Raw genomic sequence first — 22867 nt, forward strand, 5'->3', positions numbered from 1 at the left:
GAAGGAGCACTAGGCACAGACAGGCGCAAGCTGGGAGCTGCTCTGTGTGTGCCACAGTGTCCGTAGGGCATGGCAGGTGCTGGAAGAGGGCCCCAACTCTGTGGCTGTTCACCCCTTCCTTGAGGCTGGCCCTGGGCATGTTGTCAGGGCTGCTGAGCAGCTCTGGTGTTGCAAAGGACTTGAGCAGTGTCTTGAAATTGGCTATCTACCTGTACAGTAGCAATGATTTTTTTAATACCTATAAATAATGGCACGCTTTAAGGGGCTGACCACACATCAACAAGAATCTCTGCTCCACATTACACAGTGAAGCAACACTGTCATTTGGATAATGTTAAACTACCTAGAAGTAAGAAGAGGAATCTAAAATTCACCTAGTATTTCATTAGGACTATTCTCAGATGAATTATCCCCAATGCTCCTATGGCACAGCTACATATTTTTTTTTTTTAAATACCTTTCAAACTTGTTTTCCAAAATAGTTCTAGTAAGTGAGGCAATATCACAAGTAACACAACCAACTGCCTTTGAGAAAGGAATGTCATTTGTGCAAGGTCTGTTTAATTTCTGCTGGTTTAACTGGTAAAAGGTCCATACCACACACAATTAAAAAAAAAAAAAAAAGAAGACAAAATCTTCCCAGCCATGTAGAATTTGGCCATACTTCCTGAAAAATTTTGATTTCCCAAAGACTACTGTGCCTCTGGGTCATGAGACAGACTGATCTGTAGACCGTGAATGAGGTTTCATTGATGACAGAAAAAGAAATACTGCTGAAGTAAAACATGAGATCCACAGCTGTAGGAGAGGCTGTAGCCCAGGTCAGGCTGGTGCCATGGGGAGTTGTCATCTGCTTGGGAGTTCAGAAGTTTTAATAAAGGCTGTAGAAATACTTCAATTTTATCTGAATCAGGTGAGAGGTGAGAGCCAGTGCAATAACAACTCTTCTGTCTAGTCAGTGGAAACAAAATAATTTACCTGCTAAGTAACAAGTGGCACACACCTTGCACTCTTAAGTTTCAAGACAGAGAAACCTGGCAGGGACTTAACTTTCTAAATGCTTAAGGATTGGTGTGAACTGCATCAAGTCAGCTTTGCTCTCTCCAGCATAGACTTCCTATCCAGGTTCAGTATCAAAAAGCACCTCAATGAAAAGTATGGTACCAAATCAGGTGGTGGTGAAGAAATATTCACCAGTGAGGGGAGCCCTTGGAAACAAAACCTCAGTAAAATAGGCTTCTTTTTTGCATAAGAAAAGAAAAAAATGTGCTATATTTTATTATTTTAAACCCAAATTCTTCAAAGTGACCAGGGTGGGTTAGGCAATCCAATCGATCAGAATTTGTCAGTTATAACAACATTCCTGCTATATACAGGTGTTTACTCACATCCCCAGTCAGATCAATATATTCCACTGTGTCCTGATCACAGAATGAAACTAAAAATATCCCCAAGTATTTACATTCTGCTTTCTTGGGATCCTTTCTCTGATCCCCATTGCCCAGCAAGGAAGAAAGACCCTTTCAGTAGTTCGGGGCTGGAATGCATGGGGCTCAATCACACAAATGGTAAAAACAGGTAAGTAGATCTGCTTGTCCAGTCAATGGAAAGCAGATAAAGATCCAGACGCTGGTATTTTCCCCCACTGTAGTTAAAGGAGGCAGATAAGGTTTTTTCCTTCTTCTATTTCTTCTTGCACTTTGTCACTGGACGTGGCTATTTCAGCTTGCGCCGAGAAGACTGCACAGATGAACGTCAGAACAGTGCCACCGATGGCTGTGTAGAAAGCCCAGCCCAAGGAGCAGTCTCCTAGTTTGTAAGCAGAAGCATAAGGTCCACAATAGCTTATTGCCTTCTGGCATCCCCAACCTGCAGGGTAAAGTATCAAGCCTAAGATAAGGAAGAGCCCTATAAATAAAAACAGAAAGAAGTTTAACAAACAGTCAGTTTAACACCAAATGCAGCACATGCAGTAATGGTCACTACACACTCCTAAGTACCAGGATTAGGAGAAAACTGCTCCTCCTTTACTTATTGTTCCCTGCCATATGCCATGCAGCCTTTTAACTGAATTTGGAGTTACCCTGTGGTTTATCTTGTGAAAGGCTTATTTTATATGATAATGGCCTAGTACCACTAACTAGTTCCTAGTTCACTTTTCTAGTGATGCAGGAGCAAAAGCCTCAACTCCCATCTCACTGAACTGCCTGAACACCCTGCTGCACCTCAGTTTGGAACTGAGAAGCTCAGACCAGATGTTTTACTCATCTGATTGTCTCTTCTGTTCACAGTTTTCTCTGTGAGGACCAGTCTCTAAGCAGTGAAGGACTTAATTAAAGAAATTACAAGTCACCTTAGTGTCCCTGCACATATAATGTCTGACAGGAGATTTAATCAAAATGCCTAATATGCTAATGGCTAAAATGCTCTCTTGGGGGCCTGCTAAAAAAAATCACAGTGAATTAAACACACATCTCCCTCGTACAAGGTATGTAGGAAGGAGCTAAACATCAGGACAACTCACAGTTATCAAAATTTGGTTTCTGTTTTCCTTGAAATTTTACTTAGAAGAACAGGAAGAATTCAAAAAAACAGTTTTTGCTTAAACACAACCAGTTTATCCAGAAAATTAATACAGCCTTTCAGATCCCCAAAATATTTCTGATTAACTTGTCCCACACTGTAAAACCCTTTATTCAAACTGGCATCTTGACGAAAATAGCTGCTAAAAGTGCTGCCACCTTCTAGAAGTGGGCAGAAAGTTATGTGCTATACTAAGAGATTACCAAGAACAGCTCTGAAGACTTGTTCACATCTTCTTCCATTCAGTTAGGTTTTCTGCAGTACATTATGTTTCCTTAATTTTTTGTTAAAAGAAATTCAGCCAGATGCAAGAAATCTTCCTTACTGAGAACAAAAAGGTGGGTCCTAGCTAGTAAGCAGTTAATTTATGCAAACCACAAAAACCATCATCCAACTGTCTAAAATCAATGTCTATGAATGCCAGACATTTCACAAAAGAAATTCCTTCCTCCAGCATTTTTCTAATGATGACACAACACCATGGACATGAATGACCTAAATTCTTTGGGGCAGCATAATCCATTAGTGAGTGATATCCATTCTCTGTGAAGGGATTTCATCACTGCCTACATTTAAGAACTACTGACAACTTTTATGCAGTGTTTCCTGGCTGGTTGGCCAAACTACATTAAATATAAAGTATTGCTTTATCTTGGACAGACCTGCATAAGCTGTGCATTCATCCTGCTGAGCCCTTCAGCCATTTCAGACTAAACACCAGCAGTTCCTTCTTCTCTGTTCTTCACTATTTCCTGTTCTGCGCAACCAGCATGACCATACTATGTATCTTTCTGACTGTACATTGGTTTGGGCCAGTTGCCATTTTCTCTAAAGATCACAAGCCCTTTGGTAGGTATAAACCAACATCACTGAATTAAGAAGCTGGATCTGAAATGCCAATGCAGCTGCTGCCAACAAGGAAGTTTTTCAAGTTTACCTCTCCATCATTCACAAACCTAGAGCCCTTGTTTAACAGCAAACCTGCCTTTAGGGCTGAGTCAGAAACAGGACCAAGAAGATATATCCATTTCTTTTTACCAAAACTAGAGCACTGAGCAACTTCTGAAAGCTACTGATTCATGGTATGTATGCTCCAAGCTGAAAAGCCATTACCCAAAACTCAGGCCCTCAAAAGGCTGTAGCAGCTCTGCCAAATGTAGCCATCAGGATTTTACTGACTTGGAACTTTTTTTTAAAAAGTACAGAAAATTCCTGGAGAAATACTGACTACAGCCCGTAATTTCACAGAATCACAGAATCATTTAGTTTGGAAAAGACCTCTGAGATCATTGAGTCCAACCTTTGAACAAATACTGCCTACTAGACCATGGCACTACATGCCATGTCGAGTCCTTTCTTAAACACCCAGCATGATAATAATAATTAAAAAAAAGTAATATTTTCACTACCAAACCTCCTTTCTACAAGTCCCATTTCAGGGCAGACAGAAAGCTTCTCATGTGCCTCTTAGCACAATCACTAGTATTTATCATTTTTATTTAATTAATAACTAGTTCCTCCTGTTTGCCAGGAAAAGTGAACAAAGATTATTCCATTAAGCCAATTCAACATACCCACAACAGCAATACACTCTGACTTCATGGTAATAGGAAGTGGAGAGGCACAAGCTTCTCATAACATATCTCAATGCTCAAATACTCAAAGCAATGGCTGAGCTGTGCAGGGTCCCTTCCTGACTCTCCCAACCTGCCCAGAAAGTAGTGCTCGATTAAAGAAGCTTTTTCTCTTCACAGTAACTACAGAAGAGACAGTCACAGGCTGCAGAGCTCATCTTAATGACTCCTGCAGTTTGAACAAAACAGACAGATGATGCTTTACCACCCACCAGCAGAGCAAACCATTGCTTACATTAGAAGCCAGTAAATCAAAGCATTTAACTGTTCAACTACCTGCTATCAGAAATGCCTGAAAAAGAACCATCTCTCTGTTCCTGGGAACATGGATGCAGAGGGATGAGAAGGAAAAAATGGCATGTGGAAAGAACAAAGTAAGACATAGCAGGGGCAGGAGAGATTGTGATGCTACTTGGAAAGTCTTGTTCTGCTTTTAAATATGCGCAATTGTTAAATGCGATGGGAACAGCTCATCAGTCTCTGTGCTCTTCCACCCCTAAGGAGCACTGCACAACCATTTCACACAACACAAAAAAGCCAGAGGGCTGCTTCTACAGATAACACTGTAGCCTTGATCTAGATCAAACACATGTACAAAGAGCTGCTAAGCTGAGCAAAAACCACTTAGAGGCCAGTCAGTGGTGAGATGACCCACAAGGGGAAAAAACACTGTAAATTCTCAGCGCTGATTACTCATACCACTGTCCATGGGGCAGAGCCTGACCAGGCCCATTACATCTCATTGTTTCCTTGACAGAAGTTTAAGCCTAACTGCATAAAACCCTGCCTTTCTGTAGCTGCTGTTTAGTCCCTGGGACTCTCCTGTATGCAGCTCTCTTGCTTTGGTTATTTATTTGCATTACCACACAACCTGGGATCTGTGCTCGCAGTTTCTGCCTCCAATACCTGACAATCTGCTTTTCAGACAAGACACACAGAGATGGAGCACAGGGCACAAGTGTGATAACCCTGAACAGGATACCAACAATAACTTCATCAAATCCATAGCCTGCTGGTTACCAAGTGTTTCTCTTACAGCTTCTGTAACAAGAGAGTCTTGAGAAAAATGTGGAAGGAAGAGAAAGAGATTTTCAGTTGTTTGTGGACAGCACAAACCAGCAAGTGGTCTCTCGGTTTTGTTTTTTGAAGAGTCCCTTGAGAAAGATGGAGGTGGGCACTGGATGGGCTGCACAGAGCCAAAAGTAAAGTATCTTGCCCATGAATGAAACACAGCAGAGAGCATGGCCTGGAGGCCAGGCTTACAAGGGGCTGGAAAGGGGAGCCAAGTGTACATTTGTTCCAGCAAGGCAAAAGAACACAAGACCAGCTTCTAATACAATCTATAGATTTGTGTATAAAATAATATAATCATAGAATACTAGGTTGGAAAGGGACCCGAAGGATCATCTGGTCCAACCTTTCTTGGTAAAAGCATGCTCTAGACAAAGATGGCCCAGCACCCTCTCCCGCTGAACCTTAAAAGTGTCCAACATTACAGAATACACCACTTTCCTGGGGAGATTAGTCCAATGGCTGATCATTCTCATTGTGAAAAATTTTCCTCTGGTGTCCAATTAGAATCTTGCCAGCAGTAACTTGTACCCATCACTTCTCATCTTTTACGTATAACTCCTTGTAAAAAGGGAGTCTCCATCTTCTCTGTAGCCATTTGTTAAATACTGGAACATGGGGATAAGGTCTCCTGTAAGCCTTCCTTTCTCAAGGCTGAACAAACCCACTTCTCTCAGCTGTTCATCACATGGCAGGCTTCCTAGGCCTCCGATCATCTTTTGTGGCCCTTCTCCAGATCATCTCCAGACTGTCCACATCTTTTTTGTATAGCAGGTACCAGAACTGAACACAGTATTCCAGGTGATGCCTGAAAAGCCCTGATTAGAGTGGGATAATGATTTCTTCATCTCTGCTGGTGATGCCCTTCATGCCACCCCGCATCCTGTCACCTTGCTGTACCACAGCAGCACACAGTCCCTCACACTCAGCTTTGTCCACCAGGACCCCCAGTGCCTTCCCCCAGAGCTGCTCCCTAAAAGGGTAGATCCCAGCCCATGCTGCACTCCTGGATTATGCTTTTCCAGAGGGAAAAGCATACTTACACTTCTCCTTGTTGAGCTCCATAAGGTTCTTGTTAGCCTACTCTTCCAGCTATCAAGGTCTTCCTGCAGGATGCTTCTCCCTTCCCAGGTGCCCACTTCCCCACTCAGTTTGGTCTCATCAGAAAACTTTGTCTTTATCCTATCTTCCAGATCACTTACGAAGACATTAGATAGCATTGGGCCCCATACTGATCCCTGGGGGACACCAATTGTGATTTGTGGTAAAAGTTGCTCTCTGGATTGATTAACTGTTATAATTCTCAAGTTACTTGAGTGTCATTCACTTTTTCTTGCACTTGATTCATTCAAATATTAATTCTGTAGTTAGTCTGTATTGTTCAGCATTCTAAGCCATTTAATGATATAAATTAAGATTAAAGCAATTAAATTTTTGTTAGCCATAGCAGTACAAAGCTCAGTTTTGTGTTGTATGATTTTATGTCAGCAGAATCTGATAAAGCAACAACTATCTCCTGTTGACAATTTGCCTTGAGACATATCTGGTGGGAGGACAGTAAATGTTAATGATAGACATTTCTTTATCTAATAAATCAGATTTTGCTATTGTCCCTCTGTCTTTGAAGAGAAGCTTTGAACAGAAGCCAATGTTCAAGAGATGGAATTGAGTGCTGTGTCTGAAGAAAAGTTTTCTGCAAGGAATCCTTTCAGTTCTTCATGCTGCTGTACAGTGAATGATATTTAATTCACAGCTAATCTACCTGCGGAATTTTTGCTGTTTGTTCACCCTACTGAGAGAAACAAATTCACTTTGAAAACATTACAAGCTGTTTTCCAGTGTGCTCCTCTACAGGCTCACAGAGCTTGGGCTTGCTCTGTTCTAGATTTAACCCCTTCTCTAAGCACAGCTGCACTCCCGAGAGTGCAGCTTCTGCTGTACACATACTTTTGTTCCTACTTCTTAATTATCTCTATCCCACTTTTTGAAATCAGTATGATAATTTTTCATAATTACATTTTCTTTTTTGTTATTTGTTGCCAGTTCTCAGTTACCTTTCTTCTTGGGATTCCTTAAAACAGAGATCTGAAAGAATGCCACAAAATGTTGTCAGATGCCTAGGAATGACAACACAAACTATTCAAATTACCTTTTTTTATCCAGAGACCTCATCTCTACCCCTTTGGTGTAAGTCTGTCAGCAGAGAACATTTTCCCATATTTCATTGAAGGCAATTTGGTCACATAACCTTTTATTATCAGGCTGTAATTACTCGTTTTCAAAAAGAAGCCTTTATGAGATTTAGATTTTAATGTCATTATTTGTTTATTTCCTGATTACAACAGCCTATTAAACATCAGGCCTTCTATACTAAAACGATGTCTCCTCAAACACTAAAGCAAAACACTACAGCACACTGAATATCAATATCAATAGACTGCATCACTGTGCAACAATGTTTTTGAAGACAGTTCAATAGTGCTTTTCCTTTTTTTTTTGTATTTGTGCACCAAGAACTTTTCCCCTTTTAAGGGCCTGCACCTGCATCAAGCAACTGCTCCTGGTTTTTATACACTGCAGTAGTGCTGCCAAGTCAACATTGTGAAAAACCAACAGACCAGTCTATTGTTGTGGGCATTTGTACACCACATTATGTGCTGGGGTCAGATCTGAGTAAAAGCTTTTTCATTCCGACCCTGGAAGCAACCCTTGAGGCAGGAGTTAGGCAGATGCTTATTTACTAAGTGAAGGCATGCTATTTAATTTTGACAGTCTCCTGTGCAGCTGCTGTTCTGCCATATTAAACAACAGTATATACTAACAAAGCCAATTTCCATTGCAAAGCCTCAAACTATCTACTCATTTCCCAGCAAAATAGTAAAAAAAGCTTTTAAATAGTGCTGAAGAAACAGGAAATTAAGCAGCTGTGATCAATGAGGTGGCACTGCAACAGGCTCCCATGGAGCAGCACAACTAAGCAACAACATTTTAAGGGAGGAAGAGAAAAATGGTAAAGGCAGGGAGGGACTAACCTTGCAGTGCAGTGCAGATGGGCCTCAACCCCAGTGACAGTGATCCTGATTGTCTTCATCTTCTGAGCAACCACAGAAGATTAAGACACAGCCCGGGGACACTGCATCAGCCAGGCGCCCTGCCTTTATTACTCATATTTCCATATGTCAGTTTGCTACCTGAACAATTTCAGGTGTTAAATATATCTACAAATGTACTGCTCTAGCCTAAGTCAAGGAGGCTTTCACATACACAAACTTTCCCTGACAAACTCTGCAGGGATACGACCAGGTCACTATTTGTGCACTTTTGATCGCTTTACCCACTGACCGACAAGCAAAGTGATGGCCTCCAACTCAGCAGCTGCACAACAGACACCTTCAGCCCTGTAAAATGATTCAGTAATACCATTTTGATCAGATGAGGGCTCACGAGGTGGGCTCAGGCCATCTGACATGGTGGTCCCACCACTCCACATTGGCTATAGGAAAAGCACCAGGGTATTGCTGCGATGCTGAATGGAGCATTGTGACAGTACCCACAGCACAGGGCACAGACCTGCCTCTGCAGTTGCTCTCTATCCCCCTGGATGGCTACCAGATCCATCAAATGCAAGCAGCTGACCAGAGGTAAGTAAGTCTTTGCCCCAAAAGAGGGGAGACTCTGCACGCTCTAGTGCCTTGGAGATGGCCTCTGGCCCGCTTGGAAATGTTGCAGATCCAACAAAGGAAAAATTCATAACCTTAAGAAGATTAATGCCTTAAAAGCCTACCTGGACACCACAATCAGTGCAGATTCATACAAGCAGAGATGATTTGGCCTAAGTTAGAAGCATGGGTGTTGAGGATGCGGGCTGCCAGCAGGCAAGGTCCATACCTTCATACCTGGAGTCACTGGAGATGACTCTCCCATATACAGATTTCAGTGTATCTGGGATACCCTAAGCTAAGGCAGGAGAATCAATAGTTTAAAACTATAACTAGGTGATGGCTCAAAACCTGCACAGAGCTTTTTCTCCCCTCTAAAATTGTCTTAGGATGATATAAGGGTGTTCAGTTACCAGAAGAAAAAGTAGTTCCCTAACCACGGCCTTCACCAAGATGAGGAAGAGGGTAAGATCCCTACTCTCACATTTCTTTTCCCAAGTATTATGCAAATCAAAGATGCTCATACATAACCAAACTTATGCAAACATATGCAAACGACTGATGACATTACTGGTGTTGGGCTCTGGAAACAGTGATAGGAGTACAGTGCAGGGAACTACTGGTGGAACACTCAACCACTGTGTTTTACTGAGAAAGCCAAAAAAATAAGTCTGTTTATCAGCTTGATACAGGTTGCTTTAACAGAAAAACATAGGGCGGCTCCTGTGTGATGGATGTCAACCCAGCAGTTAAGTCAAAACAAAGCACCCTATAGGGGAATAGCCTAATGCTTTCAAGCAATATAGAGGTAAACAAACACTGTCCACTCATAGGGCCATTGCTCAGGCACAGCCACCTCTCACATTTTACCTTAAAAGCCAATAAACATTGAGTATTTTTAATCTATGTTGACCAAATAAAAGGTTCCCTCTAAGCTGCTAAATGAGAAATTGAGTTGTGGATGGTAAATTCGGGAGGTTCCTGAGTCAGGGAAGGAAGTATTAGGCCAAGTCAATTACTCTGTCCATGAAAGAAACAGAGGAGAAGACCCAATACATTTCACACCAATCACCATAACCTTTTCCACTGCTGTTAAACCAGTGAGTGTGATGTCCTTCAAACCAACTACTGCTTGTGCTGAATTAGCAGAAATGGAATGAAAAATTACCACAGCTCTGTAAGGGAGGACAAAGCAACAACCTGCCTCAACTCAAGCAGAGGTAAAAGGGATGCAAGTCATCCTTTTCACAGCATTACATTTCCTCAATACCAATCTCGCAGTACAAACAAAACCTCAGGGATGCAGGGGTGGTACTGAGGAGCTGCAGAGGAACTAAGGCTCAGCCAGAAGAAAGAGGCAAAGGGGGATGCAGGAAGGGGAGAATTTCATGTGGCTTCATTTGTTGTACAATAGCAGAGTGCAGGGTATCTGTACTGGGGAAGGAAGCAAAACTCAAAGCCACAGATTTCCTCACTACCACACTAGGACCACCAAAGACAAGAAATAAGCGAAAGTTACCCCCCAGTCTTAGAAGAGCTCCTTTCATCTTTTGTCTTGTGTTTCAGTAAAAAACACAGCATTTGCTGAGTTTGAATATTTTCCTAGTGTTTGCATCCTATATACAAACAACAGCATCTGTCTTGGCTCTGATGCCTGGAAGCAAAAATCTGACAGAAACGGCAGCCCTGCCACCCTCCCGCCATCCCCCTGGCCCCTCTCGGTCACCAGCACTCTTTCCCACATCACCAGGGCGGGGATGTAAAGAAATGCACAGCATCTCACCTGTGCTGGTAGAGGTAAGGAACCTCAGTGTGCACATGTGCCACAGTAAAATGTTTCTCAGTGGGTAGTGTGCAAGTCCCCCCTAAGGGCTGTTGGATGGAAGAGATTTATGCTTGCCAAGAGAATCAGTTGCCAAACTTGATCACTGAAAACATGAAATTTTTGTTTATTTTTCTATTCATTTTAATCTGCTGTGTGTCTACTGGTTCCCAAGTGCTCACCTTGACAGTGCAGGAAATGAGTTGACCAACAAATCTAAAAAAAATACTGAAATCTTAATTTTATTTCTTTGAAGTTACTAATGCTCTCCCTCAGGCTCAATAGCAATTTAGCACTTGAATTCAATTTTCCTTCCCTGGTATATTCCAATGCAGCAGTCCCCTTTGCTTGAACTTTCAGCAGCCAAGTGTGTATTAGACGTCATGCTGGCATTTGGCCATATAGGTTACAGGAAGCACTATACCGCAGACAGCAAAAGCGGTTCAGACTATCACGATTTCCATTAGAAATCCCTCTCCCCTCCCTTTTTTCTTTCTTCCCACCCCAAGAATTCCGAATTCTGGCATCAGAAAAGAAAAACTCTGAGCTCAATCCAAAGAGGAAATATGCTTTTTGAAAAATGCATGCTCTGCATTTTAGAAAGACAAACAAGAAGCTTCCTTGCCTTCGAGGGCAAAACCATTCTTGCTCTGCTCTACTACTGCTTGGGCTCAACAGCTGTCTGCTCAACAGCTTCTGTAACCTGCGGGCAACGTGAGCTCACAAGGTGTTTTTTTCCTTGCTCGCCAATTTGCCCCTTTCTCAGACAAAATAATGCCTTTTTACAGCATGATGCAACCTACAACCAAATATCCTAAACTGTGCTGCAAATATTACAACCTTTCATGTTATGATCTGATCCTCAAAGAGTTATAGCAGCCTCATGTCGCTTCCACCACAGCTTGTGTCTTCTGCTTTTTCTACCCTCTCTGATGAAAGGTCTGGCTGACCTCCTGCTTCCTGCTCTGCAATTCCCAATGGCCTCCTTATGTTCCAGCAGCCAGGATTGTGCAGTTCCATGGCTGCACACACCTTGAGCCCACCCTGTGCAGCTGGATCCTACTTCATCCACCTTCAGAAGCAGCTCTACATCCTCATTCCCTTCAGATGTTTCCCATCCCACTCTGCTCAGGCCATCTTCCTAATAATCCAGCTTCCCAAAATGAAAATGATGCCCTGTAAGTATAACAGGCTGAACTATTTCTCAGTGCAAGAGATGTGAAACAAACTCTTTCAGCAGGAAAGATAGATTGTTACACACAGCTGGCTTTGAACTGAATTTCACCTCTTCATTTTAGAAAATTGTGGAGAAGTTTCCTTGCATTTGAGGGTAAAGCTGCACTCCTGGCACTGAATTATTGCCAAGGTACTGCTGCAGTTTCTGATGGAGGAACCCCCCAAGATGTCACAGAAGGGAACAGGAGAAGACATGAACAGTAATACAGGGAAATAATGGTAAGGTCAGAAGAACGAACCTTGGGATGAAAGCTTGGGAGAAACCTGAGAAGAGAAAGTACTGTGGAAGAGACTTTGCTTGGAGCAGGACACGTGTAAGGGGAAAAAACAAGCCTCTCAGATCCTGGAAAGAAAAAAGCTGAGTCATCCCCCAGCAATGCTGGAAGAGAAATTACTGAGGTGACAGAGGGAGGCACAAAGCTGCAGCATCTAGGCCCAAGCAGACAGACTTCTCCCAGTCTGCCTGCAGCAGCCTTGGAAAACAGCTTTGGCTGACTGGATGTCTACTTGGTAAAGACGTAACTGGCAGTGGCACAGCCACCTAAGCCACAAGACAGCAAAATGCATCCATGCATTCACCTGAGTAAACCAGAGACACCTCTCAGTGTGCAGCTGGGAAACAGCTGGTTTTCTGACTGATGCAATCCAATTTTTACAGGCTTTTATTTCCCCCAAAACCAGTTTAGTCAAGTTTGAGCTAGGAGACAGTCGACTGTGAGCAGAGGAAGAGACGAGAAGGGGCTGACCTCTGAGAAGCCTCCCAGACGAAGACCTCAGCACCCTGGAAAGACTTTAAAGAGGAGCTATTTTATCGCCTTTTGGTAAATGTGCTCCAGCATGGCAAAGCAGGAGTAAAAGAAGCTGAACTCCCAAACCCATTTGCCTTCCTGACATGTCAGGAACCTTTCCCCACCACTCTTCCCAAGGCCTTTTTAGGCACATGGTGTCGAGCTTCCCACAATCAAACACAGGGGCCTGCTCAAGTTCCGTGGCTGACACAATATTTGTGCAGCTAATTTAGCTTCCACCCAGGCATGTAGTCAGGGTGCTGCTGGCAGGTTGGGCTCACCTGCAAGTCCGGCAGCTGCTGGCTGTGGGGAAGGGTCCTGTCCGCCCGGCCACAACACAGGTTAAAAAAAGAAGCCAAGAAAATTGTTGATTATGAACTTCATAAACTATCTGAGATGGAAGCTGAACCTTGTTTAGGCTCTATCCTAAGCTCACCCCACCCTCCTCTGAGGCTAGGTTATGTTTAGATTATATTACTTAGTACTAAAGTACACCAGCCCAAATAAGACTTCTAAACACATATGCAACTACACTATATGCATACCAAGGTATGTCAATAGGAGATAATTAATTATTTATTTCCTATAACTACATGATTACTGTGAAAATTTACTTTGAATTGATTTTTGTCAGGTAATAACATCCTGCCTCTTCTAGCCTCTGCATTTCAAGTGATTCAGGGACTGTAAAAATAGAATACTTTCCCCAAAAAGACATACAAATGAAAGTCTGTGTGGACTTCTTGCTGCTGAGTGGTAATTATCTATTCAATTACATGGCTCCATTCTCTGCACTCTTTAATACAGAAAAAAGATGCTTTTCCAGATGAAACAATCCTCAAATGCCTCCAAAACCAGAGCTACTGATTACTGTTTCTCCAGCTGCAGAATGAAAGGTACTGCAATCTGAAAGTAAGTGGTAGAAAATCTTGCTCTACAACAAAGGAATTACAGGAGTTTAAACAAGAGCCATATTTTCTTCCTTTATAGCTTTGTATTTCTCATTTTCTGCCACAAAAAAAAAAATGTCCAAATGGACCAGATACGTCTATGGCTTCTTCCTGTTGGTCTAAATAAGGGTTTGCATGTTTGTCCAAGGGCCATAACAGAAGAGATGTTGCTTTCTGTTCTGTAATTTCACCGTAGGCATCATCCAGGTCACAACCAATCTTGCTACACTGGAAAGATACATCCGGTGTCTGTTATTGTTTTTTCATGATGAATTTCAGGAATAAATTAACTTGTTGTATGTTTCTAATTATATTAAATCTCCACTGCAAAGATACAGAGATTTTAAATGAGATTAAATCTGCAAGATCTGAGTTCCTGTAGATGACTCTACAGATGTAGAGTCTACAGACTCTGTAGATGAGTGCATCTCATCTTTGAAAAGGAGATGTTTGACATACTTGCAAATATTGGACTGACATAAACTGATTAACAAAATTCTTTTGTGAATTCTTCTCCTATGCTTATTAAAAACATAATTGCTCACATTTGAAAGAATGATGTTATGCTTAAAATGATTAAGGCAGGGTTGTATCTTGTTTTCTGGTCAGGGCATTAGTTTAGCTATCATAATCCCTGTATGGTTTAAACATGCTGACAACTGTCCCTCTTGATCAACTTGCTTAAACATTTTTCAAAACTCAGGAACTGAGAAACCTGAAATTAACAACCATTATAAGTCATAAAGAAAATAATTGCAACTAAGTAATCAGATGCTGTAATGCTACTGGCACAAAAGTAGCAGTGGACCCAATGAAAATGAGTTGTGAGTCACAAGACGCCTGGCTGCAAATGTTGGCAGGCGTACTTCTCATAGCAACAGTTTCAGTAATGTGACCTTTCTATTACCCAGTTTCATGCTGTGTCATTTATCCGAATTATAAGAAGAGAAGTGCTTCTATCAGTACAGCTCAAGAAGGACTGATCTATCCCTTAACACGTAAGAAATGCTTTGTCAACTGTATTGTTCAATCCTTTCGGCCTCAAGTCCCATTACAGGTGCAGCTGGATAGATAATAAAACATAAAACTGTCTTTGCATGTATTTTCTCACAAATACATGGTCTACAGAACACCAAGATACAAGAATCTACTTCCTGCTCATCCGATACGATAGACTAGCTGTTTTGAGATGGTATCAGAGTTGTAAGTAAAGCTATCTTTTCAACAGAGCCAAGTCAGACATGCCAAAGATCTACTTATGCTGCTAAGCAATCTCTTCCATACAAATACCCCTCCAGTAGAAAAGAACCAATAATTGTATATCCTGAAAAAATGGTTTCATGGATTATTTCTGAAGTATAGTGTAGGAAAGCAAGGAGCTAACAACTTCCTCTGGCTTAATCTGCACTGCCAAGCTGTTTCCTTGTCATACTGGTTCTGGTAAATTCTGTAAACCAGGAGTGATTACAGAAAACTCGTCATGTTTATCTAAAGGACAAACAATATGCTACTTGTATGCCATCATGTGAGCAGAAGAATCTTTAGCCAATTTAGGGACCTAATCCTGCTCTGAAGCACAAACCTCACACTGTGGGTGACATGAAGTAAGTGTTACACTTTTATACTGAACTCACATGAGGCAGACAACGGTAAGAGCTGCCATGCTAGTGCTTCAGATGCCAGCATCAGCCAGTTCGTGGCCTGTAACACTGGCTCTGGAGGGTTGCAGCAGTCAGTAAATTCAGTTTTCACCTACTTCTCCATGTGTGTTTAGAGTAAGATTAATTTAGGTCTCAACCAAGCAAATGAAGCCAACCAGCTTCATAAAGCTCTGAATACCTATCATTACACCTCCTGTCTAGGTACAGTCATCACAGACATGTTTGGCCACCTCAGTGGAGGGGAGAAGAGGGAAAGCTGGATTCATATTTAAAGCAAACAAGTTAAAACTCCTAATTTTTGCTGTAATGAAATAATTTTGTGAGTTGAAAACATCTGCTTGAGAGCACCACCAAAAGAGAAAGAGGAAGTGTCCCTGCTCATTCCTTCCTTCTTTACAGTCTCTGAGGGCTCCCTGAGGTAGGGCAGAAGACCACTCTCCTCCTGCAGATGACCACACACACACAGAATACAAAGAATAAAACCCTGTGTATGAGACAGGTTCTCCCCATGCTTGCTGGTAACTACAGAAAGCTGAATACTTCTCTAACTAGCGCTGTCCAGGGTTGGTTTGCTAACAGTCATTTAATCTTTGTAAAATCTCGGGGTTTAAGCAGAAACACCAAATCTCTAGAACAAATTTATCTTTTCAGGCAAAGCACAGCTGATCCTCTGACAGTGAAAAGATAAGCTTAGTGGACTGTGTAACTCCAACTGAACAATAAGCTGGCTAAAGGAAGGGTTTATCACAAGGCTATCACTTGTCAGCTTTGAAGGAGGCTGCTCAGCATGAAATGCTGCAGGAACTGGGTGTGCAACTACTGGCAGTTCTTAGTCCTAGGGTAGTATTTACTCTCACCACAGCCATGAAGCCTCTGAGACAGAGGGAACTGCCTTCTGTCCATGGAAAAATTACTAAAGTAGCGAGAGGGAGACAGACTGCCTTAACGTGAGTATTAACTTTGTCCTCTGCTGGTAACAAAAGAGAGAAGTTTTTGTAACTGAAAGAAATCGGAGGGGGAAAAGATGAACAGCAAACAAAAGCAACATTGGTCATTTCATTTTGGCACACATCAGGCTGCAATTCTGCTGCCAGTGTCGATGTATTACATGCTGTATAGCTATAAATTTCAGTTGTGTTTGAATAAACATCAGCATATAGAATTGCTTTGCGTCTGCCTAAGGCAGTCTGTCTGCAGACAGGAGAGAATTGCTGTATTTCTTCGTCTGAATAGCCCCAAAATTAAAAATGTTAGTTGTTCTCAAAGTGCACATACCTGCAATCCCTTGTAGCAGCCCACAGACATTAAAAATGCTTTTCTTCATAATACTCTGCACACACATAGTAAAGACAGACACAAATGCCACGGTACAGAGAATCATGATTCCCATGGCTAGGAAAATAGCGGTCGCCTGCCAGAACCCACTGGCAATCTCATTGAAGTTTTCAGCGTAAGGACCACAAAGCGTGTCTCGTCTAGAAAACTGCATGTGGGAGATTCTGGTGCAGCGCCCGTAGATGCCCAGAGTTGGATGGTAAGGCTCCTGCGACCCCCCTGTTCTGTTGTCCACATCCTCGGAGCTTGAAGGCTTTGCTTTCCCAATCAGCCAGTCTGCGCTCATGAAGGCAATGAGCTCTGCAAAAGCCACCACGATACTCAGGAGAGTCCATAGCATTGACCGACACGTTACAATGACATGACACATATTGATGTCCAGTGCTTGTGATCAGTGCAGCAGACAGTCTTAAAATCCAGGCACTGGGGGGAAAAATTAAATTAAAAAAGGAAAAAAGGACCCTAAGAAAACTACTATGTCTGCTCCGGCTACTCTTTCAACTCTCTCACAAAGGCCAAGATGAAGCTTCTCAGAAGAAAAAATGAACAGCCTCAAGTTTTGCAAGCAGTGCAGTCATTTGTTCTTTCTGTTTAGTTCCTCCTTTTTTCCTTCTGGGATGCTGAGCTCTGAAATACAGTTTTCTTTCTTAATATTCATACTGGCATATGACACTGCAGGCTGGTGGGGGAGGCTGAAAGGACTGCGCACTGTTTGACATCACACACCTACAAGAAAAAAGAGAAAACACATCTACAGTGAGAGAAAAGTCATTTCCACCTCCACAAAGAGCCAAGATCCGGCACAAATCCACATCAACATATGAAAGCTCTAACAAGGGCACATCAAACAGCCTGCTGGAAACCTCCCTGGTATGTCCCAGGGGAGTAATTAATCTCCCCCCCACCACTGCCAATACTTATACTTACAGTATCTGCTGTGCCCTATCCCACTGCGGGTGTTTGTCAAGCACTTTGCAAGCAAAGGTCTCAGTAACACTCAGCGGTCCCACCCATTCCTACCACCACACCCCCATCATCATCTTCTCGTCGAAATTACCAAGGGTGCTGGCAGTCATCCAGCAAAATGTTAGGACACGTTTAAGCAGTTTCACAGATGTGCAGCTCCTGCCTTCAGTTTGGGGAGGTGGCATGGCATGCCTCCGGGACGGAAGCTGGACACAGCTCCATATGCCATTAGCACCTGGGTGCAAAGGGCAATAAAGGAACCTTGTTCCAACCTTCTGGGTTTCTGCTGACGACAGCTGAGCCAACCCCGCCTCAAGAGCACGTGAACAGGATTACAGCTGAGGACAGTCCACCCTGTGATGTGGTGACCCCTTTGAAGCCTAGATTTTGCAGGAGCAGTGCTTCTTGGGTTCTGTATCCAGGTTTCTCACACACCTCATCTTGAACTGATGCCAACGCAGGCAGCCTCTGGTGAGTGGTTTATACCATCGTAAACAAGAATCTGTGGAAAAGTGCCCCAGTCACTGCCAAGTGTCCAAGAGCCCCACAGAGAGGGGTTGCCAGTGAGCCTTGGGCTTCCTAACTCTTCTCAATTCCCCTCTTCCACAGTTCTCTGTATGCTGTGACTGCAGCAAAATGTTCCCCAGGGCTTTCCCCAAGCCTTACTGCTGCCTTTCAACAGTAGCTGATGACATTCCCAGAGTTACACTCATCTTAGTATAAGAGGCAGAGACCATTATACTTCCAACTCCTCTCCAAATATCAGCCTCAAAATAACAAACGGGTCATCGCACATGCCTCTGTGCTTGAATTGAAACAGAGTCGCCTGAAAGCAAGGGTGGGAGCAGGAAACGCCCTCATGTTACCCCTTCCATGGTGAGAACATAAGGCTTCCAAGTTTTCCTCATAAAACCCAAAATACCAACACTGAACTGGAGGAAAGAGAGTCAAGAAGCAGATCTGGACCTCACTGCTGCCCTGCTGCCAAACGCTAAGTGGTCAGCAGATGCCAGGAAAACAGACATCCCCGGTATTTTTTTAGCTTTGTCATGGGGTTGGTATTTAATTTCTTAGGAGTTTTGAGTCCAGTGGCTGACTACTAGTCCCACTGAATGCAAACTGAAACACACACCCACAACTTCACACATTCAGAATTTCATCCAGCAATTTCTACTCCCTCCTGTACTAGTAGTGAATCATCTATATCTGCAGATTCCCTTGCTATAAAGGGCTGTAAAGGGGAATTTGTCTCCCTTAGTTCAATTTTATGGCATTGCCTCAAAAAAGGCAAAACATATTTAATTGTGCTTTTAGACATACTGAGATAACGGTTCAGCTAATTTTCTGGTTTTTGGAGGGAAAGTGCCAAAAAAAAAGTTAATTTGCTCAGTATTTCCACTTTAAATAATGACTCGAATATATGAACTGTCCACTACAAATCTACATACTTCTGATATCATCTGCATGATTAAAGAGAATTTAATTGCAAATGTCTTTATTTTTTTAAGAGATGCTCCAAAAAGCTCTAAAATCTGGTTTTCTCCGCAAGAACTACATCCATTCCTCATCTTTGTAATTCTAGGATTTTAACTGAGGTGCAAGGAATATGAGAGCTCAATATCCGTCATAGCTGTTACTGCCTACTCTGTACCTGCTGAATGATAAATACTTTTTATTGAACACAGATGAGAACAAAGTTCATATTTACATAGGTAGGTGGAAATTCCAAATGAACACAGTCATAAAAGCATGTCACTCATGAGATCTTATACTAAAAGAAAAGACCAAACCATAGGGTTCTTTTCCAATTGAAACATAAGTGCAGGAATAAGTTGCATCAACATTTTAAAACACAGTATCTCCAGAAAAGTCACTGCATAAGCAAAACAGCCTGTCTAAAGGTGATACAGAGGTCACGTTAAATCTTAGGAATTCACTGGAGCATATACTTCCCTGTTGTGCAACACAGGGAAACTTTGCAGCACCTAAAAGTTAGTTAGTAGATGTCATTGAGAACTACAGTTCAGTACAGAACTGAATATATTTTGGTTTTCATGAAAACCTTCACGATTGGGCTTTTCCCAAGCAATGAGTATTTTATTCTGGTGCAAACATATGCAGAGCAATGTACTCTTACTCATGCGAGAACTGCTGCATAAGTTTATTCTTTCACTAGTGATGCCCTGAAATGAGATAGCCATTCACCTATAACCCCTTTTTGTTAGCAGACAGACAAAAACTTATAAAGCAGGATGGTGAACCCAGAGGATGGGCAGAGGCACTTCTTTCTGAGATCTAGTAAGGAAAGCTTGCAGATAGAGTACTGGAGAAAAGTTACAGTTCAGTCACATTTATGCAGTTAACCTTTTCCTTCCAACAACCTCCTTCCCCCACCTTGGCTTTCCCAATGAACCTAACCAACCATCCCATGGCTCCAACAACATGTTTGTGTCATTCCTGGAAGCCTTTCCAGCAACAGGCTGTGCTAAACATCTGTGCTTCATGAAACCTCACTCCAGCACTCTACTCACCCCCTTTTTTAACATTTTTGCTCAAAAGAAACTCAAGCTAGGCCCTTGCAAGGCTGAAAACTGGCTGTTTATTCTTCCACTCAGTTTCCCATCCCTTAACAAGTTTTTTCCATAACAGAACTGTATGTTCTTCACAGCAGGCCCCTCAATATCCATTTCTGACCGACTGTCAAAATATTTGCTTTGACAACCCAAATTTGATATATACAATGGTTCTTTAACCCTTTTGGTATTAACTCTTGCTGAAGAAGCGGACTACAAAAAGTAGCCCCACCTCTTAGCCATTTGGGCCCCCCCTTACTTTTACTGTTGCATTCAATTGCCCAGGAGAGAAAGGAGGCCATCCATGCAAGGAAGCAAGGGTCCCAGGAGAGAAACAGCCCTGCACAGCAAATGCCCACATGAGCTGCACACCATGGCAGCACAAGGGTCTTGGCAGAGCCATCCTGCCCCACCATATAATCCACCATTCCTTGCCTGGACAGCACAGCTCTTGAATGGGTCAAACCTATAACCTTCAGCCTCATTTACTTGGCTACTGGAACCATGCTCATGGTAAGGCTCTGCATGAAGTCTAACACAGTGAGAAGATGTTAGCAAGAACATCAGATCCTCACAGCATCCAGAGAGAATACAACTGAAGTTCTCAAATGCAAAAACCTTTTGGTTGTTTTAATCTAACAAAACCAACCATCTTAAAACATCTTTAAAACTTACTTTCTCTTCAGATGCAATTTTGACAGCCAGATACACTGCCTCTAGTCATACTTTCACATCTCTAGTGAGGACTGTTCAGCTGTTGCCTTTTACTACACAATGTTCCTACATACAAAGTATATAAACAACATCTATTTTTCTGAACTAGACAAAGAAACACACTTGTCTCCATTTTGCTTACACTGCCAAAACCAGAAAGCTGATCCAAATTACAATATTTGAATTAAGGTTTTTATTTTAGAGATGTTGAGCTGCAGGACTTTGCTTTGGCATACCAGGCAGATAGGAAGGAACAGCTGCAAAGTTCAAATCTAAGTCAATCACATACCATGGCTGTTTATTTTAAAAAGGTGTCCGACAAGCAATGTACAAGAGAACCACAAGTACCTTCCAGAACAATGTCATGGTCAGTCCTTCATGCTCCCCTTATGATTTGACTTAAGACAGAGGCTCAGACTAAAACCTATGATTCAGCTTTCACCCTTTCCAGCCTAGTTCTCTCAGCTCAAGAGTGAGAATAAATCATCTTTAGATAAGTGGCTTTTGGCTTGACTTAAGCAAACAGCTGAATGGAAGGCCACACAGACTGCTGAAGCCGTCCTGGTTTATAAAATAAATCCAGGCACAGTTAGACATTTTCTTCTAAAGCTTGGTGAGGTCCAAAGCACCACTACACAGAGGAGTTTCTAAACCTTGTTTACAATACACAAGCTTGAGCATCTCATATTGCAAAATGTGCAAATCTTGGAAGCCTGAGATCTGCTTTCTCTAAAACTGTTCATTAGCAGTTATAAACTCTCTGAAAATGCTTTGAACTGTGAGAGTGTAAGGGGCTCCTATTTGTGTTGATGTTTGCAGACTGCTTGTTTAAAACAAACAGAAAGAGGCTCACACACTAAGACTCAATTACCTCAAGCTGACCCTCACCCAGGTCCACACGAGCAGCTTTCATCCATGAGTGCTGATGGACAAGCAAGCTGGTCAACTGTGAGCTTACCCTGCCTGGCAGAGTGAACCAACCATCAAACCACAGACACAGGAGGGACTACACTTAAGACAATGTGGTATGAGCATTAGAGATTACTAATTTTCTGGGTGAGTGATAAATGTGGGTAAATAAACTTCTACTCCCATTTGGTCCTCTCACCATTCTTCCAGGAACTGCCGTTCAGGAGGAGATGGCAGGATTCTGCCAACTTCCATGCAGTCTTCAAAGCAGTGGACTAGACAACAAGTAGCATTTCTCAGGAGATAGAACCTGATGAACACCAACTCACCTAGCTAAAGGTACACCTCTGCATTTCTATCCACACACACCTAGAGGTGACTTGCAAATGTAAGAAAAGGTATATTCATCACATTACCCTATCACAAGAGAACAAGGACAAGGTTTAGTATGTAAGGAAAGACCAGTTGTCCTAAAAGGTTTGGTGTAGTCTTTCTCTGCAGAACACAAGGAGCTCAGCTGGCACTGGTTTCTGGTAAGCAGTGCATACTCACCACAGGAAGCACCTGGACCAGGAAGAGGGAAGGACACTTGGATACTTCAGTGGGTCTTTGTTTTGTTTTCTTAAATACAACACATTTCAACATCATCAAAAATATTCAGGGTCAAATAACAAAACAGCAGAAGGTGCTTTAAAGCTGAAGTGGTTGCACAGATTCAGACAAATAGCAGAGAATAGCAAAGGATTCCCTCCCCCTCCAACCCCCTTCATATTTTCACCGAATACTGCCTACTAAAACAACATTCCAGAGCAGAGCTTTTTACTTGAAGAACATAGAGCAAAGCTTTGATTAGTCATCACTTGTGAATTAAAGAAAGAGAGAAAATATTTGCATATCTCATAAATATTTAACTGTTATAAACCTGCACAGGCATACTAATGAGTGCATTATTGTGACAGGTGGTTG

At 42.3% G+C, this 22867-nt stretch overlaps 1 protein-coding gene and 1 pseudogene across 1 annotated transcript in view; both read right to left on the reverse strand.

Moving 5' to 3' along the window:
- Positions 1-414: 414 nt before the first annotated feature.
- LOC103758473 lies at positions 415-1600 on the reverse strand (annotated as a pseudogene).
- LHFPL2 (LHFPL tetraspan subfamily member 2) overlaps positions 1257-22867 on the reverse strand; it is a 78868-nt gene continuing 57257 nt past the window's right edge. Inside the window, exons 3-4 of the mRNA XM_008924713.3 lie at positions 16680-17465; positions 1257-1908 (exon numbers count right to left, since the gene is read on the reverse strand). Coding sequence (XP_008922961.1) covers positions 1652-1908; positions 16680-17109 — 687 coding nt within the window. The 5' untranslated portion in view covers positions 17110-17465 and the 3' untranslated portion in view covers positions 1257-1651. The remainder of the gene's footprint in view (positions 1909-16679; positions 17466-22867) is intronic.

The sequence above is a fragment of the Manacus vitellinus genome, unplaced genomic scaffold, assembly GCF_001715985.3.
Source record: "Manacus vitellinus isolate BGI_N305 unplaced genomic scaffold, ASM171598v3 scaffold_18_pilon, whole genome shotgun sequence".
Lineage (NCBI taxonomy): Eukaryota > Metazoa > Chordata > Aves > Passeriformes > Pipridae > Manacus > Manacus vitellinus.